The 22,077-nt window shown below is 49.3% G+C and overlaps 1 protein-coding gene across 3 annotated transcripts in view; it reads right to left on the bottom strand.

Moving 5' to 3' along the window:
* SLIT3 (slit guidance ligand 3) overlaps nucleotides 1–22,077 on the bottom strand; it is a 610,825-nt gene that overhangs the window by 478,267 nt on the left and 110,481 nt on the right. For all 3 annotated transcript variants that reach the window (XM_064480085.1, XM_031438258.2, XM_064480086.1), the window contains exon 4: nucleotides 11,505–11,576. In XM_064480085.1, the coding sequence (XP_064336155.1) occupies nucleotides 11,505–11,576 (72 nt within the window). The remainder of the gene's footprint in view (nucleotides 1–11,504; nucleotides 11,577–22,077) is intronic.

Here is a 22,077-nt window from a genome sequence, read left to right on the forward strand (position 1 = left end):
TCTCCTCATCCCTCCTATCAATGACTCTCCACTTGGGAGGAAACCGGCAAGTAAGGGACTCCCTGGGTGACTGGTCTTTCCTGGCTGCTGTTTTTCCAGCCTCATTAGGCCTAATGATCTCCCATCCTTCACTCTCACTTAACTAAAGGAAGTGCCATGCACAAGGGAAGAGGATCTGCAGAGAATGCCATTAGCAGTGGAAGCCATAACAATTACTTCCTAAGATAATTTTGTTCCCTGGCTGAGCCCTAGGGAACTGGTGGTTGACAAAGCTCTGCTCTGTGTTGTAAAATGGAATGAAAGTCCCTAAAGGTTCTGGGTAGAAGCCTGACCCGTGCACATCTTTTCCAGGGAAAAGAGACACTCTCTCTGGAGACGAGAAAACATTTACACTAATAATTTACGGTCTCTGAAGCAGATCTGCTACTGGCCATCTCTGTGCACCAAAAACACCAATTATATGAGCCAAGGAGACAAAGTGTCTCCTCTTTCCACCACCACTGTCGCTTTTTTCTGACCTCTGATATCTCCTCAGTGCTGCTCAATCATTTGAGCTAATTTAAAAGTCAGTATCTTGCACTAACGTGAAATTGTATCTGTGCTTTGATTCAGCAGCCTGGAAAGTCTCTTCATTTATCTGTCTGGGATTCTCATATAGAGGGAAGGTTTCATGTGTATGTGTGTGGTATGTTCTGTGTATGTGCATGTGCTTTTGAAATAAAAGGGGGAACAGAGTGGGAGATGTAGAGACACGGGAAGGAGATGATTAGGGCTGTGATAGTAACAACATTGATGATCCAGCCTTTCTTTCTATGTTGCTACCAATGACTTTCATTTTTAAAAAATTATTGAAGTTAGGTCTCTCTTGAGCATCTGTAGCTTAGAGTTTCATGAATCCCAAATTAAATGAAACTGACACGGAGGGAATCAGTCCTCCACTACCCTTCCACCTCTTAGAAATGCAGTTTTCTCCCTTAGACAGAGCATTCTGACCTCCAAAAGTCAAGATGCTTCCTTCACTGGGAGAAACGTTGGCATGATTCTGTGTACATTTCAATCAAAAGCTGACTCATTGATGAAAAATTGGAGTCCAGAGCCCTAGACATGCCAATGAGAGGCCAAATGATCATCTCCATGGCTGAATACTCCACTGAGCCAACCATGGGGAGGATTTTTGGCTACACAACAAGCAGCGCCAATCAAGATGAGTCCAGACTCCCAAGCACGCTGCATCACCATAAGCAGGATGAGGGGAATTAAGGAAGGAATGACGGGAAGAAAGGAACATCATGAATAAAACATTAAAATATTATTCTAAACCATGAATCAAAAACGTGGGCGCGGTACACCACATTCAGGCAAGGAGCGTGAAATTTACTTAAACTTCTCCATTTCTATTTGGCTTGGACAGTCCTCTGTTATCATAGTTTTGCTGTTGTTAATACCGTGTCAACACTTTCATTACAAGCCTCAGTCTCTGGGACTTTGTAAACGGACTGCAAACCTTACAAATGGAAATTAATGCTCAAAATGCAGGATACTGAGCCTATAGGAAAGCCAGCAGAAATCCAGAGTTACAGGCTTCAGTGTATGTGTGTGATTTGAAATTATGCTAGAATTTGGGACAACAAATTAAAACATTATTTGTCCCCTGGAGAGGTTCCCAAACGTTGGTTGAAAATGAGAAATGATTAGGCCCTTTAGAAATGTTTCTGTTGACGTTGAATGTGATTCAAGAACAAAAATCTCAAGATTATTGGATGTGGGTACATTAGCAACATTCAGGCAATTGAAGAATGGATGTTTTGGGGTCTGCCCACCTCAAAAGGCTGATATTTTTCTATATGCAATGTGGTATTTCCCCGACATTTTCAATTCCCTTGACAGTTTCCAACTCCAGATCAGGAGACTGAGGATGCCAGGGTGCGGGTGAAGGCTAGCCTCTGGTTCTCATTTTCAACAAAGGGCTGTGTAGCCACTGGACAGCACGGACTTTACTTGAGCACCCTTGGTGATGTCCACACAGCCCTGCCGAGGTTGGCCAGCTCTACCGCAGGCCACAGGGTGCTGAGAGCAGCACATGGTCTTGTGCAGAAAGGTTCCAACTCTGCAGGTGGGTCCCGGCCAAGGAAGTCTGAGAAGGAGCCAGGTGGCGAGCAGCCCACGCTCACACCCTCCAGGCTGGGATTAGACACGTCTGCACTCTGCTCCGCATCCCAACAACCAGCATGCAGCAGGGACACACACACACACAGACACACACACACACACACACACACACACACACACACACACACACACACGGCAAGTGTTCAACGAATGCTTGAGTTGTCCCTGGTCACACAGTTCTCTAGCTAGGAGTCAGGCAGCCATGTCCCCAGTAGGGAATTGACCACGTGCCAGGTATCAGCTTGGGTGTTTTATTTTTTGATTTCCCCAACTCATTGTGTTCGTATCCAGCACAGAGAATGCACGGATGGACCGAGGCTTTTGGCTTTGCAAGGAGCTGAGCTCTTCTTGCCATCAGCTGTTTCATGCACCACCTGAAGGTTTCCTGAAGCTCTGACACATATAACCCTCTCCTGCTACATTCTTTTTTTTTCTGTAGCAATTCAGTTGGCCCCAGTTTCACCATCATCACCAGCGTCCAGTATTTCTCACCAAAGGTCGGTCTGACTTCCTTCAACGGTGACTTTTCCCATCCTGATCCATGGCACAACTCTAGAATGTTAACCCTTTCCGCACGTCTTTGGAAAACCATTTTGGAACCCCCACCAAGTAGGCCAGCAACAACCCTTACCTTCGAACCAAAGAAAATACTAAATCCATGAAATCACTTAAGCCAGCCTTCCAAAGAGAGGGAGACTCAGAATGTTTTATGCAGCAACCTATAAGAAACTCATTTTGTGGGATGTTTCACATTCCAGCCCATGGTTTATTCCCCCATATATCCCTGCCAGTAATATCAACCAGATGTGGCAAAGAAGTCTGTGAAGAATTGTAAAAATTACAAGCATATTCTTTAATTCCAAAGCATTGTAAAGTCACAGCTTGGTTTTCTTTCTTTCTTAAAAAAATTCTTTAAAAAGTTTCCAAGCTGGCAGAATGTTCTCAAGTACAAGTATTACCTGATCACTTGAGAAAATTCTTCTGCTGGCCTAAAGGGCTAAAGAATTTGAAAACGTAAAACTTCACTTTATCTTTGATAAATTGTAGGGAATTGAGAAAGGTCTACTTGCAAACATGCGTTTATGTCTATACATTTTTCCCTTTCAATGTTTCAAGTCTTAATAACCTAGATCTCAGATACAAGCACGTGTTCATATAAGCTCTTATGAGCATAAAAGTACAAACGCTGAACCTTGAAAGACTCCGAGATCCGTGATTGTTCTCTCTCTCTCTCTCCTGCCCCTGACTCCCTGCCTTTTTCAAGATTTCTTTCAGCATAGGCAGCACACTATAAACCAGAAAAAAATACAGAATTGGGGGTCAGAAAGACCTGGGATTATCCCTGGTGAGTTAAACTCCTCAAGCCTCAGTTTCTTCATCTGTGTAGTGGGCATAAACATACCTATCTTGCAGGAGGACCAAAGTAGATGGCAAGTGCATAAAGTATGCAGCATGCAGTAGGTGCTCACAAGATGCTTGGTTCTTTCCCTGCTTCCAAATCTATAAAATAATAGGGGCTCTCCTGTATCAGTGTTTCCCAAAATATGCCCCTTGGGTGACATACACCAAAATCACCTAGGGTGCCAATTTACAAAGTCAAATCCTTAGGGCCATTCCAGATCCTGGGTACATGACCTAGGAGCCAGCATTTTAACCAGGACCTCAAAGGAATTTTTTTTTTTCTATACGTTAAGTTTGAGAACCACTGTAGTCTGGATCCTTGCTCTGCAAAGTGTGGTCCTAGACCAGGAGCATCACCTGGAAGTTCATTAGAAATGCAGACTCTTAGGTCCCACCCTAGACCTGCAGAACCAGAATCCACATTTCAACCAGATTCCCAGGTGTTGAGATGCACAGTCAAGGTTGAAAAATGCTGGCCTAGAAAACTTTTATTCCTAGTTCTGAAATTCTACAGTGAGAGTCTATAAGGCAGTCCAAAGTATCGGCCTCAGAATCAACTCTGCGGATAAGGCAACAGGCTTCTGTGCTCAGGCGGATAGAGCCTCTGTGGGGAAGAGAAGAACAGAAACCTTCCATGCCTCTTTCCTCGCTCCGGCTTCAGTCATCACAGAGAATGCAACTCACATGGAACAGAAACCCCAGGGGTGGCACGGCACCCACTGCAATCCATGATCTGTCCACAAGCGGAATAAAGCTACACCCGTCTTCATGCACACGGCGCGGCTTGCAGGTGAAGGAGCCTGCTGTAAAGCAGACACGAGGCTGGCCTCGCCGCGGCGCTCAGGGACTGGGGGGTTGCTGGTGGAGGAGGGAAAGGAGCTCTGGTCTGCACAGACTTTTTCCATGAGCTTTAGGTAGCTGTGCCCCTGGAAAAAGTGACCCGGCATCTGCAAGGGCGAATTTGGTCTTACTGTCGGTCCCCTGGCCTCTGAAGGCTGGGTCAGCCCAGAAGGGGGACAGGACTGTGGGATCCGGCTCCAGGCAGGTAAGCATCTCTGCAGCCCCCACCATCCTCCTGAAGGACTGGTTTCCCACCGTCCTATTAGCGTTTCACCACATCAGATAACAGCTCTGCTGGAAAACTGAGTAGCATGGTTTTTGCCTTCTCCATTGGTGTTTCACTTTTATGGCACCGTTTCACATCAATACAGAGTTTTATGGAGATACATATTGCATATAGTTAAGTTTTAAAGGTTAGCGCAGGACTGGAAGGCTAAGATGGCTGCTAAAGGACCTACAAAGTAGCAGAAGGTAACACCTTGAGGTCTTCGGTTCCAGCCAGTCCACAAGTCTGGGCTCATTTAGGGCGTCGAAGAGATAAAGAAACTAACTGACCTTCTACTAGGTGGCACCTGGCTCTTTAGTTACTAACTTCTCATAACTATAGGATGGAGATTGTGGTCTGGAATGTGGGCTCTGGAGTCAGGCAAGCCTGGGTTTGAATTTTGGCTCCTCCGGTGACTGGCTCTATGACCTTGGGCAAGCTGTCTAAATCTCTAGGACTCTGTTTTTTTATCTCTAAAATGGGGATAATGTAGTAGCTAACCTCCTAAATCTGAGACTAAGAGAATCTACCTAAAAGCAACTGGCAGAGCCCCTGACCCAGGGTAAATATGCGATACACATCTGGGGAATGCCTGTGCTGATGTAAATTCTTTGTTAAGGCCCCTGCCCCCAGGATTTCAGAATATTTGGAGATTGGGTCTTTAAAGAGGTGATTGAGCTAAAATGTGGTGGGTGCCCTAGGCCAATAAGGCTGGCATCCTTATGAGAAGAGGAAGGAGCACCAGGGTGAGGGTGAACAGGGGACAACCACGCGAAACAGCAGCAAGAAGACCGCTGTCTACAAGACGAGGAGGGAGGCCTCAGGGAGCCAGTCCTGCCAGCACCTTGATCTGACACTTCCAGGCTCCAGACGGTGAGGAAACAGATTTCTGTTGTTTAAGTCATCCAGCCTGAGGTACCTTGCTATGGCAGCCCTCGCACACTAACACCGGGGTGATGGTTATCACCCCCGTTTTACAGCCAACTTTCTCACGGACTGAGACAGCTGAGGTCACTTGCCCAGCGCCAGTCACCAGAGAGTAGGATCCAAACCCAGGTCTGTAAGGCTCCAAAGCCCCCGTTCTCTGCTCGAATGTTGGGCTGCCGCCAAGAGGCGTTAGATCACCTGGCAGAATGCAGCTTCCGGTTTGTTTGAGGATACAGGGCATGGATGCACGCGGCCTTGTGATGAGGGCAGAAAATGGTGAATACGAAGGAGAAATACAAGCGGGCGGAAATGAGAGCTCAGAGGAGGACTCGCCCACTGGAGGTAAGTTCCCAAGAAACTGAGGTCTCACGACCTTTAACTCTTTGGACGGGAAGCAGCTCCACCAGGACAGCCGCCCCAGTGCCTCAGGGCTAAGTCCGCTGGCCACGGTTCATATTGTTTTCAGCTGCCTGGGGATTAACTTCCCAAGGCTCTTATCACTCCACGGACCCAAGTGAGCGACAGCAGTTTAACCCCAGTGGCGTTTTTTTAACCTGTCAAATACCTTGTAGAACCGTGTGGGGAATAACTGGGGGCCTCCGTCCTGTTGCTAGCACCACTGCTTATTCAGCTACAGGCTTTAGACCACTACCAAATATTTAAGGGACTCTTTGGACATGACTCCAGGAGAGGTGGACCAGAAGGACGCCGGTGGTCTGCTCAACTTCATACGGCAAAGTCAAACTCAAAAAACAGTTGTGAACCACCGCATCCCTCTCATCCCCTTCAAAGCTCCCTAATCCGGTGAAAGGCAGAGAGCTTTTAATTACTGTTTTCATCCTGTCTTTCGCTTCTTCTAAGGAATTTCTGGCAACATTAACCACTTAACTTCCAAGTAAGCAGAAACCCTTCAGTCCCTCCCCCATGTGTAGGTGAAAGAGAAAGCTGGAAGGAGAGGCAAAACAGGAGGAATCAATAACCTACAGACATGGAACAGACCACGCTCCACCCCAGCCTCTCTAGATGAGATAAGTGAGGCTCAGAGAGGTGAAGTCACACACCGAAGGTCACACAGCTTGCGGGTGGTGGAGCCAGGAGGAGGACCAGGATCTGCCCACTCCCAGTGCAACACTCCCTCAGCCCTCATTTGTTCTGCAGCTGAACTCCCTGCCAGGTGCTAAAATGTTTACACCACAGATGCCAAAGCCCCAGCACACGCACCATTCCCATCAGTCAGCCAGCAAAAGTTAACCATGGCCATCTTTCAGTGAGTACTTACTATGTGTTATAATCGATGCCAAAGGTTGTCTGTGGGCTATTTCCGTTTATCTCACAACAACATAGAGAAATAGGTCCCATTATTGTCTGCTTTACTGATGCAGAACCTGAGACCCAGAGCGGTAAAGTAACTTGCCCATGGTCTCACAGCAAGTGACCGACAGCCCCTCAACCCCTTCATCTTCCTGCCATCTCCTATGCTCAGCTCTGGGTCAGGAGTGATAGGGAACCTAGAAAGAGCAGAAGCACGGTCCTGACACTTGAGAACCTCATGATCCACATCAGGACGGGAGTGAGCTAATAGTTACTGAGTGCCCAAGGCATGACAGAGACTTCGCTGAGTGTTCTACCGACCACAGGGGTAGTACCTAAACCTCAGGGTACTTCTAAGCTCTAGATTCTACGGCCCGTGCTCTGTGTGCTGGAGAACAGAGTCAGAGGGTAGATACGTCATGACTATACACACGCGTCAAGGAGTCAGATGGTGCTGGATCTGCGGGGGTCTGGGGTGGGGCAACCAGCCAAAGCCTGATCGAGATACTTGGACACATGACAGGTCCATGACCTACCATCTTAGCAGGACCTCAGCGCTCCACAACAGCTAGCATGGCAGTGTGGCGTGGTAGAAAACGGAAGTACCTCATGGCGACACACATGCACTCGGTTCCCAGGGCTGCTGTGTCCTGGGCAGACAAGCATGGGTAAGGTAGACAGCACCTCTAAGCTTCAGAAGTAGATTTAATACTGAGTGTTGAGGCAGAGTGCCCAGTGCTGCTGCTTAGAAATACAGGATCTATGGACAAGTGATTTGTCCATAGACAAATGGACAAACTGAGCCTCAGTGTCCTCATCTATAAAATGGGAGTACTAAGGCAGGGAGCTAACTGCGGTAGGAAAAAGCAGACTTTGGAGTCAGACTACCCACATTTGACTCTAGTCCTGTCACTGCGAATTGTAGGATGCTGGGCAAGATCTCTGACCTCTCTGAGCCTCAGTTTCATGTCTACAGAACAGGAATAATCACAGCACCTCCTCCACAGCATTGTTAGGGGAATCAAGCGAGTGATACGTAAAATGCTCAGAAGAGCACCTGGCATGCAATCTGTTCACTATTGTTATCGCGAGGTGTTACTGTGAGGCTCCACACCACCCAGTGAAAGCACAGTGAACTGCACAGGCTAGATGCTCAATAAACTTGCGGATGTCTGCTATGCTTCAAGTTTGGCATCTCTTCCCTCCGTCTTCTGATAACAGAATTATTCTTTCCTTTGGGAAACCCATCCCCAAGCCCCGCACACCCACACCCCCGAACAACTGTGATGAACATATGACCCAAACCCGATCAATGAGAGGACACCATCTCACCAGCAGCAACGATCTGCTCAGAGCTGCACGTGTGACCCTCATTCTGTTCTGCAGGACCGTTGTCAAGGACACCCTCTCCACCCAGGTTGCTAGGCTTTAGTTCCCTCCGAGTGTGCTTTTGCCCACCATCCCGTGCATTCTTCCGAGGGCTGCAGGGAGTGAGATAAAGTCCCAGTGACACCGCCACGCCCCTGGACTCAGCTACTCCTAAAGCCATCTGTAACCCCCGCTGGCCTTCTCAGGCATATGAACTAACATATTTCCCCTTTGGGTTAAACTAGTTTTAGTCACATTTCCGTCACTAACAGTTAGTAGTAGCATTATAATAGCACAGGTTCTCAATAAATATTATTTCCCTTTCCCATCACTACTTGAGACATGTCTTATTATACAATCAAAGCCTCTCCAAAAGGTATTTTTGAGGTAACACTGAGTATTATGCAGGTTTTGTCTGTAGATCCAATAAGATAAAGGGTGTCCAGATTTGCAGCTTATCCCACACGGCAGACCACGGGGGAGACAGCCGCCCAGCATCCCGATCCAGCATTTCCCGGAAAATGGCTCGCTGTGTCTACCGAGAGGCAGCGCTCTTTTAAAACAGAGCCAGTGCCATATGTATACACACTCATGATTGCACATTTATTGATTTCTAATTTGCACCCTGCTTATTTCCAGAAAGGCCCTGGAATGACTGACAAAATAAGACAAAGACACAACAGGGTCATTAAGAAAAATCAAAGATCAAGCCCAGAGAGAAAAAGGGATTGCTGATTACAGCCCAAGCCTGGGTTACTATAGTTGCTTCAATTAAAAAACAAATTTATATTTAGCTCTCAGCTTTTTGGCAGCCATTCAGAATGTGTCATGACAGGGCACATGGAGAACTGGGCATCCTTCATGTCTGCATGTCTGCAGCTCAACACCAGGAACAAGCACCCAGGAAAAGCTTATTAAACGAATGAATGAATGAGCGAGTGAATGAATGAATGGTGCATGAAAGAATCAAAACTCCCTGAGAGCACTGTTTATATCCTTAGGCCTGCATCATTCATTTATTCACTCACCTAACTCTTGAGTGCCTACGCGTGTCACACTGTACCTGGCTGGGGACCTGGAGACGGATGGGTACCAAAATGAGTCAAAGGTCATCTCTGCCTTCCCAGCTGCAGCTTTCCCGCTCGAAGCAAAAGCTCCACATAATAGGAGTGTTCATGGCAGCTCCTGGTTCCTTCATGCCTCCCAGAGAAAGGAGATTAGAAACTGAGGCTGTGAAGATGGGAAATGTAGGAGTAACGATATGAATCTCGGCGATAACTCTCATACAGCACTTTAAACCCTAGAAAATACACGCACGCCATAATCTCATAGGATTCTTACAGCTCCGGGGCAGGGGGGCGGAGAAGGGAAGAGGGGCAACTCCCACTTACTGATAAGGATGTCTAGGCACAGGACGGAAGTGACTCTCCCGACCTCTCTCAGTTAGACACTGGCAGTTACACTGGACATTCCCACACCCTTGTGCCACCTGCCTCGGCCTGGCCCCCAGCATCTCAGAGACCTGTTATCACTCCCTGAAATTCGTCCTCTGCCTGAATCAAGACCAGCCTCGCACAAAATGGGCATCACCTGAAGGCCATGGGGAGCAGCTGCGAGGCCACGCCTTCTGTGAGCAAGAACCTGCCCCTCTGATGTCCTGCGGCAACTGGGACACAGACCCCACCCGCTCAAAGTCGCCCAGCAGCCCCAGCTCCACAGGCTCAAAAGTGATGCTCAGATTCAAGACGAACAGCATATAGCCTGATTATTTCGTTAAAAGCAGACTGAAAAGGCACATGGTAGTGCTGGGTGGGGAGATGGCTATTAGGTGAGCAAATTACGGAAGGAACTGTACAGGGAAGAGGAAGTTAAAAACCAGAGTGGTTTCCCTGTGTGCCCGTTTGGTATCGCTCCTCAGCTCTGCTGGACACTCATCGCACTTCCCACACCCTCACGCCCGTCACGGAGGATTCAGAGTGGAAGACGGAAAATGGAGGCACACCATTTCCCACATTTAGCCAAGCCAGCCAGGTGGGCTGAGCGAGGGAAACGGGGCACCAGCAAGAGGAGACCTTGACAAAGCCAGGGGTGTCCTAGAGAAGGCACACAGGGCCACTGCACCACTGAAACACCAGCCAGCCCTGGCCTGTTTCTGTTCCAACACAGTGCTCTTGAAAGTACATTCATGTGTGTAGCCTCTGTGTGTGTGTACACACAGAGATACAGATTCCTGATTTCTTAAGCGCACGCATTACTGTGTGTTTCGTATTTCCCAGTCGATCCCAGAGCCTACATGCATTGGTGGACTGCATAAGTAGGTATCAAACACAGCCCCTGGAAACGAGAACGGTGGCCACCACTCTGGAGCCTCCCCGGTAATGTGAGAGCCTCCCAGCCAGGGTATAACCCTCGCCGCAGTCAGACACTTATCACTCCATCCAGAAAGTCAAGCCCTGGGCAACCCCTTCACCCCGTAATGTACACTAGTCACTGCCAGCAGGACTTTCTGGTTCAAAATCATGGAGCTGTTCACCGTCAATAATCAGCAACTGCCTAAAACCCACAAGACATGAACCGCAATCTCCATCCTGACGTGCACCTCCAACTCTGGACCTTCCAAACTCTCATGCTGAATAAATACACAGAGGCATCTCCAAGTCCCCTCCCATCCTTCTCATTATATCCTGGACCATTCCAAAGATAAAGCAAAATTCATGGTGTTTCTTTCTTTTCCCCACAAAGTCACAGACCTCCAGACCCAGCATTCTAAGACCAGCAGCAGGAGGAAGCAGACAAAGGAATCCTTCCAACCAGCAAGGCCACGTGAGGTTGAAACATTTACTCCAAACCAGCGCCCTTGAGACTACTGGCTGGCTTGTGTGAATCCAAGCGCACCCTCAGGGCATTTCCCTGAGATAAATTCAGACTCAAGTTATAAGGAAAAGTTTCCTCCCTCCTTGCAAAGGAGGCAGACGCTACCACAAGACCATAGCCCACGTCGGCCACTCACGCAGCTGATCCCTGAAGGAAGGGACCACGAAAGGCGGGCTGGCGAGGAGTGTGGGGGCCAGCATGCTGAAGCCCGGCTCCAGGTGTCCGTGTGTGCCGACACGCTACCAAGCCCCACGCGGCTTGGGGCTCCCCACACTCAGGCAGCCACATTCTCCGCGTCAGCAAATCCAGGCAAGACACCAGGTAGAGAACACAAAACCGTGCTACTCACAGTCTGGTGAGCTTCGGGGTGCTCTGGAAAAGCATTTCAGGGAGGACTTGGAGTTTATTCTTGTTCAGGCGCCTGAAGAGGAAAAAAAGAATGAAAGGATGTCAAGGGGACACGAAATTGGATCCATCCATCAGTCAACAGGTATTAAGAGCTTCCAGATCTTTCCACGGGGTGTGCTCAGCACGTGTGAGGTATATTCCACCTAGTGGAGCTTGTAGACAAGTTGGGGATAAAAGGCACAGGTCAATCATAAGCAAGAATACGGCATGTTTTTGGCCACTCCCCCGTCACAAGCCTCAGAGAGACATCACTAACTGATCAGAACGTGCTTGCTCTAGTTAGCTACTGCCAAGTGATGGATCCGGCATGTGAAACGGGATCCTAAATATAAATAAAATACCAGAGAGAATATTCCAGATCCTAAGTGGCGAGGGGTGGGGGTGGTGGGACAGACAGCAGTGGAGACAGGGACAGAGAAGAGGGTGGGGCAGATCACCACGGGTTGGAGGGTCAGACGGAATCCCTGCCAGCCGTTTACGACTTCCGTGGGCCCTCGGCACTTTTGCCTTTTCGGGCACATTCCCCTATTTAAAAAAAAAAATTAAGTATTATATATTATAACTATGTTATTATAAAAACAAATATATTAATGTTACATAATGTTTCCTTTGACCTGAACACATTTCTCTTCTTCTAATTTTAAAAGAAATTAAAACATTTTCATGGGTCCCTAAAAGTTATTGACCCTGGGCGCTGTCCTCACCGCACACAATGGGGACGTCGGGTCTCGGTCCAGGTGTGCAGGGTGGCTGGGGGGAAGACCCAGCCCAGTAGGGATGCCCCACAGGGGATGGCGGCAACAGAGCCAGACTCTCTCCTGAGAGTGGCTGATGCTGATGCCCACAGAAAAGAAGGCCACCTGCGTTTCTGAGGGACAGTGAGCCATTGCTGTGGTCTCCATGAAGACGGCGCTCCTTGGGAGCGTGCGGCCAAGAGGGCACACCTGCTCCATGCTTGCTCCCAGGCGTCTCTGTCCAAGCATCTCTATGCAGCCTAATCGGCGAAGCCCAAACTAGTGTCCCCAAATCTCCTGTCTCCAGAATCCTCAGAATCTCCTGGTGCAACAGCATCACTGACAGCCTGGCTGAACTTCTCCGCTTGGAGTGAACTGCACATGCTGGGCTTCCTGAGGTAACTGTATTAGCCCATCTTAGAGCCAAGCCAGGTGAAGGGAAGAAAAGGCGAGCTGCTTCCCGGCTTCTGGCCCCAAAGTCTGCACTGCCCCCACCGCACCAAGCAGACATGATTCCCCGGACGGCGTTTATACCCTTTTCCCTTTTTCATTCCAGGTCGACGGACAAATACGTGAGAAGGACAGGGGACTAGAGGGAAGTTTAAAAAGGCAAAGTGTGTGAGAGACCTCGAGGTCTTTTAGGACCTTTTAGCATTTAGGACCTCGAGGAACGAGGCTCCTGTCAGAAGCGTGTGGCTCAGCCCTAAAGGGGTTCACCCGGCGTGTGGGCAGGAGTGGACCAGCGATGCTGTCGGTGAGACTCCTGACTGGAAGGAAGCCAAGATAAGGCTGGGAAGTTGGACAAGAGAAACTCAAACTCCCTGCCCTACCAAAACAGCAACCTGACTCCGGCACTGGAATTTTTTTTTTTTTAATTTTTGTTTAATTGTGGTTTAAAGAAAAAGCCATAACATAAAATTGACCATCTTAGACATTTTTAAGTCTAAAGTTCTGCAGCGTTAAGCATATGCACATTGTTGAGCAACAGATCTCCTGAGATTTTGCAGCTTGCAAAACTGAAACGCTACACCCACTGACCACCACCACCCCACTGCCCTTGCCCCCTCATCCCCGGCAGCCATCATTCTAATTTCTGTCTCTGTGAATTTGACCGGGGCTCTTTTGATCTGCTCTTCCTGTGTCCCAGTATCTGCTCTTCCTGTGTTCCTGTCATGGAAGTGGGATGAAAGCGGGGATCCCGGGGGAGAGGAGGGCAGGGCTGGGGATCTAGCTCCTTGTTCAGAGCAGCTTCCGTACAGTCAGTGTTAAGTCCCTCTCGAACACGTGGAAGCACTGGTCCCGGAGAGGGCATGCTGTTGTGACTGTGAGGTTGGCCAGGCTGGGTTCAGGTCTGGCTCTATCATGCTCTTGCCGTGGGACCTAGGGGAAGTTACCTAGCTCGCTGAGCCTCAGTTTCCCACCTGCCAAACGACCCTACTCGGTGAGTTACAGTAAGTCTTAACGACACAGCATGTGCATAAACGTTTAGCACTGTAATGAGAACACGGCAATCATAACCAAACTGAGTCAGAAGCGCATGTCAGATGCTACACTACATGTTAGGCAGGGCAGCTTGAAGACAGCCTTCACTGTTACCTGCATCTCACAGACAAGGACACGGATGCCTGGAGAGGCTGAGCACGTTCTGCGAGGCCACCCTGTTAGGAAGTGGTAAAGGCAGGATGCAGACCTGGGCGCCTACCGCCAGAGCCCTGGTTCTGATCCCCTGGGTTGCTCAAAGCCTTTCAACAGCGACAGCTTCCTTCCCTTCTGTTCTCCCCTTCCTTTTCTTCTTTTTGTCTCTGCTCCCTTTCATCCAGATCTGCCCCCTCCACCACCCCCAGCCCAGACCACCTGTCACCGTGACTGCACTTCCCTCCCTGAAGAGGGCACTCCTGGAAGTCCCCAAGGCCAGTAGCGGGTCTCTCTGAGGGTCTGTCTGGAACCACCCTCTCTCGTCATAGCTGCACAAAGCCTGGTGAGAGTCACACTCAGACAACCAACGCTCCAGTCTAGGCAAAAACCCTGCACTGAGGCCCACCGCTGCCTGCAGTGCCTAGGGTACTGGGCGTGCTAAAAGCTCAAAACCAGAGCTGAGGCTAAAAATAAAACCAGCTTGGTTCCGAGGCTCCAGGAAGGGAAGGAATCGTTTGCAGTTCTTTGCCGGTATTTGTGGCTGGACAAAAATAAAAACACAACCAAATGTAGTCAACTGTGCTCTGCCTGCTGCTTCATAAACCCTGAACGAGGACTGCAGGGTGGCTGGGCTGGGCTCTTCTCCCCAGAGCATCGGGGTCTCTCTGCTTTGGCCTGGGTGGGCTGCATACTGGTCCTCCGCATCAAGGGGAGCTCGATACATTTCATTTCTGGTTCATTCTATTCCAGGATTTATTCATGTTTATTTAGTGAACCAAGTGGTCCTGAAAGGTCTTCCTCAAAGAGCTGACGAAGGCTCCAAGCTGCACAAGGTGCACTTCTTGTGCGGCGGCTCCACGAGCAGCTCCCGAACAGGAAAATGAAGCATGAAATGTGCTGTCTTCTGAGAGAGGAGCAGGTAAGCGCTGGGCTGCAGACGGAGGAGGCTGGTGGCCACTGTGTCCTCCATCACTCATGCCATCTGCTGCTCTGTCACCCTGGGCCCAGACGTGCAAATCTGCCCTAGATCAAGCTAGAAATAAATCCGTGATGCCTGGATGGAGAAAAGGACCGAACGGGCTGGTATGAGGTCAGACCTGAGGAGGTCGGCAAACAGGCTATGGGCCAGGTCAGTGATGTAAAGCCCATCTGGGTGTCCTCTCTCCCTCTAAGGTCAACACTCCTCAGCTTTCCTCCTGGAACAATGGGGAGAGTCAAGGTCAAAACCCCTCTGGCTGCTACTTGCAAGGTCATCCTGCTTTTCAGCTTGAACTGTGAAGTTCCAAGAAACAGAGCCTTGTCTTTGTGGTACCCTGACGGTCCTCCTCAGGGTACCAGGGTGTAAGATCTCATTAGAGGCTTTTGCCACTTTATTGAAGTCATTCATTGGTCTATTCATTCAACCATGCAACCATTAGCTGATCCGTTCACACAACCAACCCTTTACCCTGTCTGTCTATGGTCTGTCTGTCCATCCATCCATCCACCCACTATTCTACTCAACCATTCACTTATCCATCCATCTACCCATCTTGTCCATTTATCCCCTATCCACCCATCCATCTTACCGGTCAGTTTTCATTACGAATACAGTGCCTCCCTCTATCTGCATGAGTAAGATGCAGATGAAGAAGGATGTCAGATGCTGGTGAAGGAGACAGACATGGAAACAAAAATTTGCAGCATAATCTTGCAAGCAAAGATACTGTAGGAGCACAGAGGAGGGGCAGCTCACCCAGACCTGGGAAAGGAAGGCTTCCCAAGGAAAGCAGCTTGGTGTTTATTTTTAAAGCGTAATTGAGACTCTTCAGGAGACAGGGATAAAGGGTTCTAGACTCTGAGAGCAGTATGCGCATGGTCACGGAGGACAAGGAGACCCAGAGTGTCTGGAACACGGAGGTACTTGGGGAACACAAAGGATGAAGCTGCAGAGCCAGGCAGAGGTCATATCATGAGGGCCCTTGAGGGTCACAAGAAAAGGATTCGGGCTTGGCTGTTTACTGAGAGTCCTAAGGAGCCACAGAAAGGGTCTGAGCAAGGGAATGATGGTCTGTTTTGGATTTCTAAAAGTTCTCTTGAGTAGCCATACGCCTGGTTTGGAAGAAGGTGAAATCAGAAGCAAGGCGAGCTGTTTAATCAGTGTGGCCGTGTGAGGACCTGGCTGAGGGTAAGAGTCATACCAGAGTGTCGGAGATAGATGTGAGGGGGCAGTCAGCAGGGTTTTGTGACTGAACGCACGTGAGAGTTGAGAGAGTTGCAGGAGTGGAGGTGTTACAAGTGGCCCCGGGGGCTCCCGCTTGGGTAACTGATCAGTCAGAATGACTAACCATTGCTGAAAGAAACAGAGCAGGGAGGCCCACCGTGCGGTAGCGGGTGTGCTTAGATTCAGGACTTCTACTTCTGGGGTCCCTCAAATATATTTTGACAACTAGTAGCCGTAGCTGGTAATAACACGAAGACCACAAGTCTGTAGTGCACAAGGCACGTCCCACGTGCCATCTCTTTTAATTCCACATGGAAATGCTTTGAGGCTAGTACTCCTGGTCACCCTATAATAAGGAAACAGAGTTGCCCAAAGTCAAACTTGACCAAATCATGGCGATGGGATTTGAACCCAGACACCTGATGCCAAACCTGTGCTCTTACCTCTCCTGGATAATGATACCTGGTATTTAAATTCAGCCCTTCATCTGAGACTGTCATGATGTATTACCTAATGTGTGGGTCTCAACTTTCCATTAACTCCTGAAGGTCCTTGAGAGCGGGAAGTATGTCTAATATCGGTGACCCAAGCAGACACAGGCATGCGAGGGGGCCTTCAGTAAAGGCCTGTTGAATTTCATAAGCAATTCGCAAGGTGGGAATGGCCAATTCGGGGAGCCTGAAAAATCAATGGGCTTCCTGGGCTGGGTGAGGGGAGCCAGCCTGTTTTCAGGTGAACAGGATGCCCGGGGGGCCCACTTGCTTGAGTCTGTCTGCATCATCCTCCAGAATCTTCAAGAGACGCGGCTCCCAGGCTCACCTGCCTCACTATTGACCTACTGTCCAGCAAGGGCTGGTGCTTCCCCTCAGTCAGTACAGGACCAGTGAGAGGAGGCGGGAAGGAAGCACCTCAGGCAGCAGCAGGCCCCAGCACCCTCACAGCAAGGGTCTCCCCTTTCTCAGGGAGGTGTGGAATGTTCAGCTGCTGCAGCTAAGGCCTGAGGGAGGGAGGGAGTCAAAGTGTGCTCATTCCCAAAGGTCACCAGGACTGTTTGCTTTAGCAATGAAATCAATTGGGTCCCCTTCTCCAGGCACTTTCCTAGGCAGCCTGGATGCCTTCCAGGTCTACTGGTATTTTCAGAAGCATCACCGAGGGCCAAAGTAGCTTTGCTATTCAGAGCGGAAGCTCCAGGCCGGACACTTCCTGGCAGGCCCCAGGAGAAGGGCAGAACCAAACCCAGAGGCCTGGAATCCCAGCTCAGAGGTGGCACCTCCATCCACGAGGATGTACGGATGTCACAATACATCAGGGGACCTCTGAGCAGAGCAGAGCAGAGAAAAGAGCAGAGAACCCTGAACAGGAGCAGTTTCCACAGTTGCTCACTGTAGCCACTGATGGCTTCGTAGTCTCTTGGTTCCCTAATCTGCCTAACAAATCAAATTCAGGGCTTTTTTTTCCTGCTATGCACATTTTCACCATGTAAATTGGATGCAACATGACCAGTTCAGCAAGGAACCTGATTTGTGCCGATTGCTGCTTTATACCACTGTTATGATCAGAAACAGCCCCTGCATGCGTGGGGGGAAGATCTAGCGGCTTACAGCTCCAACGCCCCGGGGCCACTTTGGTTGGGTGACTGGCTATTCTTTACTATTTGGATCTCCCCCTTTTTTTTTTTAAATGTATTTTTAGTTTTACATTTTTTGGGTAGCAGCTTTATTGAGATCTAATGGGACCTCCTTTTAATAGCACTTCTGGACCAAGCCACAATTTATTTTGACGGTTTGGAAGCAAGTTGACCTGAATCTTGTCTTCCATGGAATTCAGCATTTGCTCAGTGACATTTAGGTTGGCTAATGTCAGTTTTGAAAATCTGTTATTTTTAGTTTGTAACTTCAAAAACGTCCTAATAGCAATTAAAAACCTTTACTTTTGACATTTCTGTCGGATAAATAACTTTGTTGTCATAGTCTGGAACGCTTGCCCTAAGCAGTTTTTTCCCCACTGAAGTTGTTTAAGTGAGCCTTTTTCAAAAATAACTTAAGAGTTTATTTTTGGAACACAATCATTATGTAATAGCAAAACACGAACCTCGTCAGAGATACCTGAGAGGGCTGAATGGTTTCACATCTGTGATGGGCTCTGCGGTGTTTCTCAAGTGCTCAATAAATGGTAGCTGTTACAGCTACTGCTATTATCATTATCATCATCCCCAGATGCCCCAAGAGGTCAGAAGGAGGGGACATTTATCTCTCCTTCATAGATGATTGTATTGGTCAGCAAGGCTATTAGCAGTAACAAATAAACTCCAAAATCTCATTGGGTTAACCCAGTGGGCACAGATTCCACACTCACACAAGGGGCTTGCTCCGTCTTATAAGATGCTACAGAGAACCATGGGGCCTCCCAGGTCAGGGTTCTGGGGAGGAGCCGTATCACCTCGTAACTTCCTTGACCTAGTAGTGACTCCTATCACTTCAGCTCTCAGTCTGTTGGCCAGAACTAGTCACACGGCTGAACCTAACTGCAAAAGAAGCTGGGAAACCCACAGGGATGCTTGGATATTTGGTGAGCACTATTATAATAACCAACTTGCCTTAGCATCAAAGCAACAATGACCTCTTTGTTCTTGTTGTTTCTTCCTTCCTTCCTTTTTTTTTTTTTTCTGTCAACACAAGGCACTTACAGCGTACTAAGTGCTGTGGGAGGTGCTTTATATGCATTATCTCATTTCATCCTTAAAGTGACATTGCTACTGTCATTACTTTACACAAAGAAACTAAGGCACAGAGAGGTTATGGGACTTGTCTAAAGTCACACAGCTGATAAATAAAGTTTGGACAGATCTCTTTCTGACACCAAAAATCCATGCTCTGAACCCCTTCACCACTCTGCTTCCTTAACTCTTGGGTGCTTGGTTGACCAGAAGGCCACCCAACAATCCTAGAAGCCACTAACAAGGAGTATTTGTTCATTTTATAGCTAGAGACACTGAGTCAAAGCAGACTAGGAAACTGACCCTGTGCTTCCTTGGCCTTACTTTCCAAGGCCTATTTAATGTCCTGCTGTCCTCTAGGTTCAGAAGGCTCTGAGGGTCCCAGGAAATCACTGCCCCCAAGCCAGGAGGGGAATCCGCAGCCATCTCTTAAGAGCATTTATCCTTGTTCCCCTCTCAGACCTAAACGATCTGTCCATTCAGAACTTCCCCAACGGCATTCTCAGCCCCTGCCTGCCCTCATGCGTGACTTTGTTCCGAGATATCTGTCCAGCTCTAGAGAGCTCTGGGGCTTGCCCAGGATCTCACCTCGCCAGGATCCAACACAAGGCTCCAGCATGAAAAGAAAACAAGCACAAAGACCCTAAAACAACCCTTTTTGAACTTTCCCGCACCTCACATTGGACCAATTTTCCTCTAATTACACGGCTGTTAGGGATAAAGCAGAGCACATCAGTGGCCTGAGCCTGCCTTGCCTCTGACCCTGTCCCAGCTGCTGCCGTGTGCCCAAATACCCGTCTCTAGAAGACCCTGATTTCAGGAGGAGCAAAGGGTTTGGGGGTGGGGGATAAAGGGCAAGAGTCCTGGCTCTGCAGAGAAGGAGCCAAGCGCTCTGAGGTCATCTTGTTCTAGGGTGACTCACCCACAAGGCCTAGGTCATTTTTGCCTAGAACAATGCAGGGAACCCCAAGGCTGCTTCATCTAGGACTAAAGTCATGAGCGGGTGGTTCTGGGGATCCCCCAGCAGACAGGACATGGAACTACCTTGGTACACTGAAGGCTCAGGATCCAGGAAAAGATGTCCAGAGTGGGAGAAAACACATACTTATGTGTGCATGTGAATGCATATACACTGACACACACACACAACATAGACTGCAAACGTAATGTGCATGCAATGAACGGAGTCATGCACATCCCTCAGAGCTGGACAGACCCATTCCAGACAGCCAGACCACTTGGCAGCGGCCAAAGCTCAGATCCCCACAGGGATTGCTTTGACCCCATTTCATAACGGGGCCAAAAGGGCAGGCGGCTCCCCAGACTGAAGAATCACGCCTTTCTCCTTTCTGAGGTACTCCAGTCATGCATCTTCCCCTGCCTTAGGGTTTCTGTGCAAGCTCCTCCCTTCTCTGAGAACTCTCTTTACCCTGCTAGCAGGGTGGTCCCTGCAGAGGTGTTAAGATGGGAATATTTTGAAGGTGGAGCAGACAGGATTTGCCAATGGACTTGGAGGTGAAGCTTGAGACAGGAGAATGAAGGGTGATGCTAAGGTTTCAGCCTGTGCATCTGAAAGTCTGGACTCGCTGTTACCTGAGGTGGGAAAAGACTGCGGGTAGAGCAGGTCTGGTGAGGGACCGGAGGTGACACGTTAAATTGGACACGCCAATAACTATCCACGTGCAGACACCTGATAGACAACTGGATATGCAAATCTGGGCTTCAGGGATGAGACCAAATGGGAGATGTAGTTGGGATTTAACTATATGCACCACGGCCACCATGGGAGATGAAGAAAAGAAGGGAAGAGGACTTAGGACTGAGTCCTGGGCTGCACCATCCACTAGAGACCAGAGCGAGGAGGAAACCTTGCCGTGTGGTAGCAGAAGCAAGAAGGTGGAATTGTGGAAGCCAAGTGAAGAAAGGGCTCCAAGGAGGGAAGAGGAGAGGAAGGGACTGGCTTGTCAAATGCTGCCAAGAGGTAGAGAAAGACGGGGACAACACTGAACTTGGCAATATGATGACCTGGAAAGAGCAGCTTGGTACAGAGTCAGGCATGACGATTAACTGGAGTGGTTCAAGAAAGAGCGGGAGGGGCAAACAACAATTTTGAGGGATTTTGCTAAAAAGGGAGGCAGAAAATGGGTTGATAGCTAGCAGGGGAATGGGGGTCAAGAAAGGCTTTGCTTTTATTTTTTAAGATGGGGGAAACTGCAACTTGTATGCTGATATGAAAGATCTGTCAAGCAGTAAATTAAGGATGCAGGGGATGAGGGGATATTTTTAGAGTGAGGCTCCTGAATGGGCAGCAGGGGAGATTCCAATGCACAGGTGATGGCAACGGCCTCTGACAGGGCCCAGGACAGGTCATCGGTGGCAAGAGCAGAGAAGGCCTAGGTTAGGGGACCGTGTATGGTGGTTCTCGGTGTGGAAGTCCGTGGAAGGCCTCTTCCAACTACTTCTGTCTTCTCAGCAAAGACCAAGGGAGGGAGAAGGGGCTGTTTGATGACTGAGGAGAGAAGGTGAGAAGAAGGCATCCAGGAAAGAGCAGGAGAGGGAACTGACCAGCACAGGCTGGAGGGCTGGCGGGCAGCAGCAAGTCCCCGGGAGGTCAGTGACCCCGAGTGGTGAGTGAGAGTCGTCCGCGTGGCACGTGTTAATTCTCCGGCCGCACCCAAGTCTCCTGGGTGGGAGGGTGCAGACCACGGAAGACTGAATTCAGCCAAGGCTCGGGTTTTCCCAGGCACTGGGAGGGAGGAAGGGCCGGGCAAGGGAACTGAGGGAGTGCGCTTAACAGTACTCAGGAAAATGGGCTGTGAAATCTCTGCTGGGTTAGGAAGTACGGAGGCCACTGCGGTCTGAATGTTTGTATGTCCCTCCCCCCAAACTGATGCGCTGAGACCCTAACCCCCACCCCCCCGAGATGGCAGCATTAGGGGGTGGGGTCTCGGAGACCTGATTAGAATATGAGGGCAGGAACGGATCAGTGCTTTTATAGAAGCAGCTCCAGAGAGACCCCTTGTGCCTGCTGCCATGTGAGGACACAGCAGGACGCCCGGAAGAACCACAGCACAGCCCCGATCTCGGACCCCTGGCCTCCAGAACCGTGAGGAAGACATCTCTGTTGCTTTTAAGCTACCCGGTCTGTGGTACTGGGTTACAGCGGCCTGAGTGGACTAAAACAGAGGTCACTAGGTGGGTGAGGATAGTGACAGGTCCAGTGAAT

Source organism: Camelus dromedarius, chromosome 27 (genome assembly GCF_036321535.1).
Source record: "Camelus dromedarius isolate mCamDro1 chromosome 27, mCamDro1.pat, whole genome shotgun sequence".
Classification (NCBI taxonomy): domain Eukaryota; kingdom Metazoa; phylum Chordata; class Mammalia; order Artiodactyla; family Camelidae; genus Camelus; species Camelus dromedarius.